This window comes from Malurus melanocephalus, unplaced genomic scaffold (assembly GCF_030028575.1).
Source record: "Malurus melanocephalus ecotype Western Australia unplaced genomic scaffold, MMel_1.1 scaffold_174, whole genome shotgun sequence".
Taxonomy (NCBI): Eukaryota; Metazoa; Chordata; class Aves; order Passeriformes; family Maluridae; genus Malurus; species Malurus melanocephalus.
This window is the reverse complement of record NW_026623406.1, coordinates 376738-385118: the sequence shown is the minus strand read 5'-3', so window position 1 is coordinate 385118 and position 8381 is coordinate 376738. Positions and strand designations below refer to the sequence as shown.

The following is an 8381-nucleotide window of genomic DNA, read 5'->3' as shown; positions in this document are numbered from 1 at the left end:
GCGCATGCGCCGTGCCCCGGAAGCGCGCGGCCCTTTCGAGCGCCATGGCGGGAGCGGCGGAGCGGGCGGGCCCCGCTCTCGGACCCGGCCCGAGCCCGATCCAGGGACCCCGCCACCGGGAATGGCGGGGCCAGACGGGCAGCGGGGCCGGGGCGAGCTCCGCAGCGAGCGGGGCAGCGGCTTCGGGCGGAACGAGCCCTGGGAGAGGCACCGCCGGCAGCCGGGACTGCCGGGACGSCAGGTGAGGGGGCGCCGGGCGGTAAAGCGCCCTAGCCCGTGTGTTCTGGTGTGTTCTGATTAATGTATCTCTAAAATGTGTGCGTGCATATATAAATACTTCATGTATTATACAGTAATACGTGTTACATCTATTGATTTTTAATTTTAGATTCGCCCTCAATTTGGTTTATGGTAATTCGTAGGTATTAGCATGTTTCAGGATTGCRGTCTTTAAGGTTTAAATAATTTCCTTTTAAAGAAGCTGTCTTCCTGGTTTTTAAGTAGCTGCATAACGTATTTTTTAAATTGTTAATGTTTGTTGAATCTCATAAAATGAAATAAATTAGTAAGGGTTTTGTGGCCTGCCTCTACATTTGTGTAGGCATAGCGGTCCAGGTGGTAATGTCTCCATCCTGCCTCTTGAAATAGTTTTATGAAAACTGCTGCATTTTGCTAAATATTCATGACAGTTATATTAAAGTGCACTTTATGCAAAAGCAGCTTCTTACTCATCGGGGCATGGTTTGATGTTTCAGACTTATTATAATGCACTTCTCTACCATATCACAGACTATGTGGAACATAAGAAATGAGTTTTCTATAAAGAGTTAAAATAGTTCAGCCTGTTTGGGACATTCGGTGTTTTTCCCAGTGCATATTTGGTTCTCATTGTTCATGGGTGTTTCAGATCAGTGGAAATGCAAATCTCGTTCCTGCTATGACCTAAAGTTCTGCATTTCATTTTTGCAGCAATGCCCTGTATTTCTCTTCCAGCAGTGATGATGAATTTGAAATGTGTAAGTAATGACATGTTAGTTTGTTTTCTGAAGGAATATGAAAAGGACACATTTCTAATTACAGTGAAGTGTATTTGCACATTGTTTTCTTTCATTGTTTCATGCTGCAAAGTAGTTCTCTCCTTGTAGTGGAGTTTTGGTGTTCTATATGTGATAGGGAGTATTCTTGAATTGTCTCCNTTTTTTTTTTTTTTTTTTTTTTTTTTTTTTTTTTTTTTTGCCTTGCATTATATTTTTCTTTTTGCCTTCATTTTGTCACTCACAATTCCTTGTTGCTCACTTGCTTTCTTCTTGGTCTCCAAAGACTAGAAAACTGCTGCCAGCTTTGAGGAATTGAGAGTTGGAATTATATGTAAAGGTTCCTTATATTTGTTTTTTGAAAATACATTAGACCAATTTTTTACTAGTTGCAAACTTTAAAAAATGTGTAACTAGAGAAACATAGCCTTGTTCTTAATTGATCTTCTTTTGTTTCAGTTTTAGCTAGAATGAAAACTCCCAAATCTGTTCCTAAAAAGGCAGATACAAGGTGGGTGGTGTCATTAATGAATTTTCTGTGTTCATATATTAGTCTTCTGTATCATATTTACTAATCAGAATGCAGAAAAACAATCTAAAGTCATATTGATGGACGTGTATAGGAGAGAGTGCAGACAGAACTGTTACATCTTCAGTCTCATTCAGGGCAAATGTAAAATGGGATATTTGGAGGTGCACATGCTCTTACCATTCCTATTCATGGATGCAGTTGGTGACATTTGCCGTGAGCAGCTGATAATGTTATATTGGGTGGATTTTTTTTTGATTACTGTTTTAGAAAGGCAAACTTACTGCTCTATTTTCTGCTTACTCCTACCTTTATTCCACGCAATTTGCCTTTTTTTATATATAGTTTGAAAGGCTTCATTGATGACTCAGATGATTTCTTCTCGGACTTGAAAATGAAAAAGAGCACAACAAAGCGTGGTAAGCAATAGAGCAAATATGAAGCAGACATTTTACTGAGTGGGAAGGTAGCATTCATTGCTGAGCTCATAAAGTTCTGGGAGAACTGAACCCTTCTCAGGGAGGGTAGGATCTCTGTCAACGCTGAAATGTGTGTGCCAGCTGCAGACTGTGAAAAGCTGATGGGRTGGTGTCTGGAGGGGAAATGAGTGAAGCAAAGTGGACCAGAAGCATCATAAAGTCACTTATAGATCTGACATGATCCCTTGATCTTCACAGGACAGATCTGAGGTGTGACATGYATTGTTTGTTGGAAAGTTACTTTCAGTGATTTTTCATGTGATAAGATGRTAAATGAGTAGGGCATAATAAAGAAAATGTAAAGATGCCTTAATGTTGTTTGTGTTTTCCTATTTTTTTCAAGGGATTTCTATTGTGTTAAGACAAAGGCCAGTCTCCAAAAAGCAACTCCCAAAACTTTAAGCTCTTTCTTTTGAATTGCAGTACAAAAGGATCTTCAGACCCCGAAGAAGCTGATGACTCCTGGAAAGACTCCTGGAAAGAGAAACACTTGCTGCCAAGAATTGCAGTATCCAGACACTTCAAGTGACACTGAAGATTCTGTCTTTGAAGAAAGTCCATGGCATGACCATCAAAAAGAGGGAGTGAAAGACTTGAAAGAGAGTCAGAAGTGCATAAATCTTTCACCTCCACAAACTTGGAAAGASTCAGATTTCAAAGGCAGTCCAGATTTGCCCATTAGAAGGAAAGAAASAAACTGGGAAAATCGAGAAAATAARTTGCCAACTGTGGCRCTAGGACACAGTACAGGGGYRGAATCAGACAGCTCAGATGACAGTTTTGGATCTTTAATGGAACGGATAAAGAAGCGAAGTCTCCCCCGAAAACCAGTCTTAAGCACAAGTAAAACTGTCTATCAGCCAAGCRTAGAAGGTAAGCAGTCCTTAGTGATTTGCAGTGGTAGTGGCCTGGTTCTTTCCATTTGTGTGGAATCCACGTCTCAGATGCAGCTCAGAGCCTTGCAAAGGATTTTGGTTCAACTGGAAGTTACTCCTGTGAGCATTCAGAAAAGTCATCTTGTGGTATCAAGATGCAAGTTTTTCACTATTGCTTGTTTTTTATCATTGTATGCACTTTTAGTTTTTAAAATTATTCTGAAAGCAAATCTTAACTTGTGGTTTCTAATGATTTTGTAATTTTTTTAATGTATGTTGTGTAATCCTGTGACTCTTCCTGTTGAACTAGAAAACATCAAGCCACCCTGCAAAGATGCACAGCCCGTGAAAGAGGAGGGAATCAAGACACCAAAGCCAAAATCTATTTCACTTCAAGAAACACCTTCCATGATAACAACTCCTGCAAGGAGTGAAGCAGTCAGTTGTTCACAGTCAGCAAAGACAGAGAAAAGGTGAATGTTCCTCCACTGTTCTTATGTTGTAGGAGAATTATAGATGGACAAAGAGATGCTAAACATTTTGCCTAGGATAATGTGATTCCTCTGCTACCTAGAAACTTCTACTAATGCACCATTTGTTAATAGCTGAGTAGCTGGAAACCATAGTTTTCAGTCTCCCGTACGACAGGGAGAATATAAACTGATCTCTGCCTAGGGCAATCGATGACAAAGAAATCTGACAAATGTCAAATCTTCTTTGTAAATGTTATCTCACTTGCTATTCCTTATTTTGTACAGCATGCTTCTAACACATGCTGACTCTTCACATGCTGACTGCTTGTCTCTGAAAATACATAAAACTGATTCTATTCATAATTAATACCTTTTAACAAGACCATATTTTTTTACCTGTATCTTTATAACTTGCATAATTCATGTTTCTTTTTCTCTATGTGGATGCAACTTAAACATTTCAAAGAATGCATTTTTCATTTCTAATAGTTGCCCTTTATTCTGCCTTCTGAATATGCTTTTTCCTTCAGTCATTTTATAATTGTGTGTACCATACCGAACCTTTAAATGATATCTTCAAAGGTGAGACTTTGTCAGAATGCTGTAGTATTTGAGTTACTAGTCCTGATGGAGTATCTACTTCCCTTGAAAGAATTTCTGAGTATTCCTGGACCATCTTTGGCTGTTTCTGAAAATACACCTTTATCATGAGTAGCATGGTAGGGCTGTTTGTATTTTGGTTTAGTTGTGGCTCACTGTATCACTAAGGTCTGAGCCACCCTCTTTTCCTACTTAGGAGTCCTCGTAATCTAATTCTGTGAATTTAATGAAGTAACTGCAGGACTGTTGCAACAGCTCTGCCCCTTCATGCCCTTAGAGGGGTAAGAGGACAGTCATAGRTCTTGTGAGGGCAAGCTGATGGAAAGAGTCAGGAGAGCATCCCTGAGATCTTTATTGGCTCACAAGGGGCCATTATTTTTCCATGTATTTTTCCCTGTCATTATTTGTACTTCAGTAGAGTCCTTAATGACTTTTCTTGCAGGCTCAGGGTGTGCTCAGTGCCTGGTTGTTTCTTGCAAGAGCTTTCAAATCCRACTTCCCAGTATGTGAAGTATTTCAAGAAAAATAAAGAGGAGTTGGCCCAGAAGCTCTACAGGTTGTTTAATARTACCATCTTTGAGCAAAAGGTTGGTTTCAAAGCAGGAACTACSATTCTAAAATGCTGGTTAATATGTTGCTCCTCACTTTTTGATGTTATTGCTCTCCATCCTCTTCAGTTTGTAGAAGTTAAGCTTTCTAGCAAAGGTTTATGTTTTTTAAAGGGGTGTGTCACCACTGTGACACAGCAGTTTTCAGCTTGGCTTTGCTTTCCCAGCTGTAATGGAAATRCTGCACCTCTTCTCTGTTCCTTCCTATTGCATGTTCAGTCTGCCTTTCTGGAACAGATAAAAAGATGCTTATCCTTTGACTAACAGTTTAAGGTGAACATGAAGCTACAAGTTGTGTTTCAAATTTTAAGGTTTAATTTCAGAGAACTGCTGTTTTGACCTGGGATTATCATCTGGGATGTTGGGGACCCTCCTCTGATGAGAAATATCCTTGAAAGGAAGGGTGCTGCCCTCAGTAATTCCAATACTATTTCCCCGACGAAGGAAAGTGTTTTCATGCAGATGAGAAAATACTTTTGAGCTGACTAAGGACAGGTTGAGTTCACAATTTTGCATAAAACTGAGCTGAACAGACTCACTATGGCTGAAGCAGAATTATATCCTGCTGCCCAGTGCTTTAGCCCTGTACCTGRAGGTATGTCGAGGTAGAATAGAGGAACTAAGGCACTTTCTGTCTCATCCTGCATTCTGAAGCTCCTGTTGTTCGTTGCAGGAAAACTGATGTAGGGAATAAAAAGCCATAGAAGGGGGAGTTGGCGTCAGTGAGTGAAAACAGTATTGAGAGCACTAACAGGCATTCTGGGCTGGCTTTGGAGTAAATGCAAGGGGGAGCCAGAGGGCCAGAAGATAAGAGAGGTAGGAGAGGCCAGATTACATGTACTGTTTTGTTTTTCAGTTACCAGAGGACATGGTAATAATCTGGAATAAGAAAATGAGGAAAACAGCAGGATATTGTGTAACGGGGCAGAGGGCAGGCCCTGCAGGGGAGCGTTATGCTCGCATTGAACTCTCTGAGAAAGTCTGTGACTCTGCAGGTACGTCAAAGGGTGTGTTGCTTTTTCTTTGAGAAAGCAAGTTTTAGAGATAAAAACATAAATCTGATGCACAAGAGATCTGGAACTGGAGCCTGCTTTGAAATTTTATATTATCTTGTATAAATAAATAAATAAATGTATGGATTTATCCACATTCCACAGCCCAAGAGGCTGAGCAAATGTACAAAATGTGAGAACAGAGACATAGTCACAGTAGCTGCAGTATTTTGTTTATATTTCTTAYGGTTTGGAGACCTACAGGCATCGTGTTACTCTAATTCTGTGTGCTGTAATGGCAGTCTTAAAATCCGACTTCTTMCATCAGAGCTAGCCACCTTGTTGGTGATATTTAAAGCTGGAATAAAGAYAGCTCAGTGCCAAATTAAGTTTTATTACATGGTACTGTAACTGTTGTTTTTCCCTCATCCCCTCCCAGTATGGGGAAATKAATCATAAARTGGTTTGGATTGAAAGAGATCTTAAAAACCCATCTTGTACCAACTCCCTGCCATGGACAGGGGTGCCTCCCACTAGACCAGGTTTCTCCAAGCCCTGTCCAGCTGGGACTTGAACACTTCCAGGGATGTGGCAGCTTTACCAACAGAACAAAAAAAAAAAACTGAAACAGACTAGGTGTGCTGGGAAGTGACTAGGATGCAGAATTGAGCTAATCACAAAACGGGAAGTGCACTAAGTAAAAGCTTGTCTTGGAGCATTTTCTCTTATTAAGATGTTAGTAGTGTTAACCTCCAAAATAACTCTTGCATCTTAATAAAGAATGAGAGTCAGAGACCTGAGGCAGTGACCAAAGGTGAGAGTCTGTACTTCCCMACACCTGACTGATGTCAATGTCTTTGTTTCACCTCAAGATCGCCTTMGGGACACGCTGATCCATGAGATTTGCCATGCAGCCACCTGGCTCATCAATGGTATTCGGGATGGACACGGGCGATTCTGGAGATTCTATGCCAATAAATCAGCTGTAATTCATCCAGAACTGCCAGTGGTCACACGATGCCACAGCTATGAGATCAAGTACAAATACACCTACGAGTGTGTTCGGTGCAAAGCTACGTGAGTAATGTTTTCATCTTGCATGTGACAGTGTATTCACTTTCTAACTTGGCAGTCTCTTGTGTAGAAATCAGGGGTCTCTGAAACTGTAAAGCCATTTGGATATGCTGATGTTTTCCAGAGCTCACAGAACTTCACTRTGTGATTCCATATGTTTGTTTCCAGGTAGTTTCAGTTATACTTCAGAGGTCAGGACAGGCAGAAATGTCATCTGAGGACCATTTGSTAATGAGAAAGATTCTTTGGGAAGTAGTCAGACATATGTACCTCAGCTTTGAAGAACAAAGCCCTGTGAAAACTGGTCACAGAATGTTTGACATGGATTAGATAGTATAAAACTATCAGAAGCAGCTTCCTGAGGTTTGTGTCTTGATGACTTTAAATTATGACTGCAGCTACACAGAGCAGTACTGTGATAGGAAGGATTTACACTAGGACACAAACTRTAATGACACTATTTATAGCATTTTTTTTACCTCAGGATCAWATGTGATTCCCAGAAGTACTGGAARGGAACACCTCACATATCCTGAAGTGTTTATTAGGACAATGCAATATAGTAGTTGCTTAGATGCAAAGTGCATTGASATTTTTTTAGTGATGTCTTTAAGGAGAAGCTCCAAGAGGCAATTGAGGGGTTGTGGAGGTGTTTGTAAAAGCTGTAGCACATCATGCTCTTCTATTCTCAATGTAGAGACAAGAAGGAACCAAACTAAAAAAGGAGTGGACAAAGTTCTAGGGTAGAGAAGTGTAATACAGATTTAATTGTACCACTGTGTGATGTACTGTTCTCTCTTCTGAAAAAACTGGCTTTAAAAATTGATCTCAGCAGAAGAGAAAGGAGTTTTGTGGAATCCAAATCCTTGTTTTTGCCTTTCAGGATCGGGCGGCACTCGCGGTCCCTGGACACGGCACGGTTCGTGTGCGCCTTCTGYGGGGGGCAGCTGGCCCTCAAACAGCCCCAGGGCAAGGGGGGCACCCCTGCCAGGACACAGCTCACACCTTTTGCCAAGTATGTGAAGGAAAACTATGGACTTGCTAAGAGAGAGCAGCACGGGCTGAGTCATGCAGAGGTAATGAGGAAACTCAGTGCTGATTTTGCTTTGAAAACCAGGTTGGAAGATTCCTTTTAATATCTCAGTACACCTCCTTTCTTGGTGCCACTTGAACTTTGTATAGAGAGAAATAAAAGGCCTGAGGAGCACTTACAACATGGCTTCAGTGATTCCAGTAAGGGATTTACTGTTTCATCTGAGCAGCTGATATGCTCTGTGTGTGTGCTGAAGACCTGCTGGGTGTGCAGGTCTGAAATTGCCAGAGGCAACAYAGTCCAGGCCCACCACCCCAAGTCCTCTGACTCTGAATGACTCCCAGGATGGAAAGGGTGCAGACCTGAGCTGGGCTTCAGTATGGATTTAGATATTCTCCCAAGTAGAGTTTCCTGAGAGATCCTTGGCTGCTTTTGTTAAAATTWAGTGCTAGGTAGATGGTGTCTTAGCCCAAATCCCTTAAGAAAAAATGTGTGAGTTTCTCCAAAGTCCTTTAAGCCCTCAGTAAGACTGAAGCTCTTTGATTGAATTTGAATGTAGTGTACCTCTTATCACTGACATTTCTTAGAAACTGAAATAGATGCAGAAAGTCAGGTTGGGGAAAGCAGATTCAAACACTTCCCCCATAGAATGAGGAGGTCTTGTCAAATGGCTCAAGTCTTTCA

At 41.1% G+C, this 8381-nt stretch overlaps 1 protein-coding gene across 1 annotated transcript; it reads left to right on the top strand.

The window, feature by feature from the left end:
• Nucleotides 1-19: 19 nt before the first annotated feature.
• GCNA (germ cell nuclear acidic peptidase) lies at nt 20-8340 on the top strand. The gene is made up of 10 exons (XM_057372579.1): nt 20-241; nt 970-1016; nt 1494-1545; nt 1909-1982; nt 2466-2915; nt 3228-3390; nt 4433-4577; nt 5455-5593; nt 6463-6667; nt 7548-8340. The coding sequence occupies exons 1-10, from the start codon at nt 45-47 to the stop codon at nt 7798-7800; spliced, it is 1725 nt and encodes a 574-aa protein (XP_057228562.1). The 5' UTR covers nt 20-44; the 3' UTR covers nt 7801-8340.
• The last annotated feature ends 41 nt before the right edge of the window (nt 8341-8381 follow it).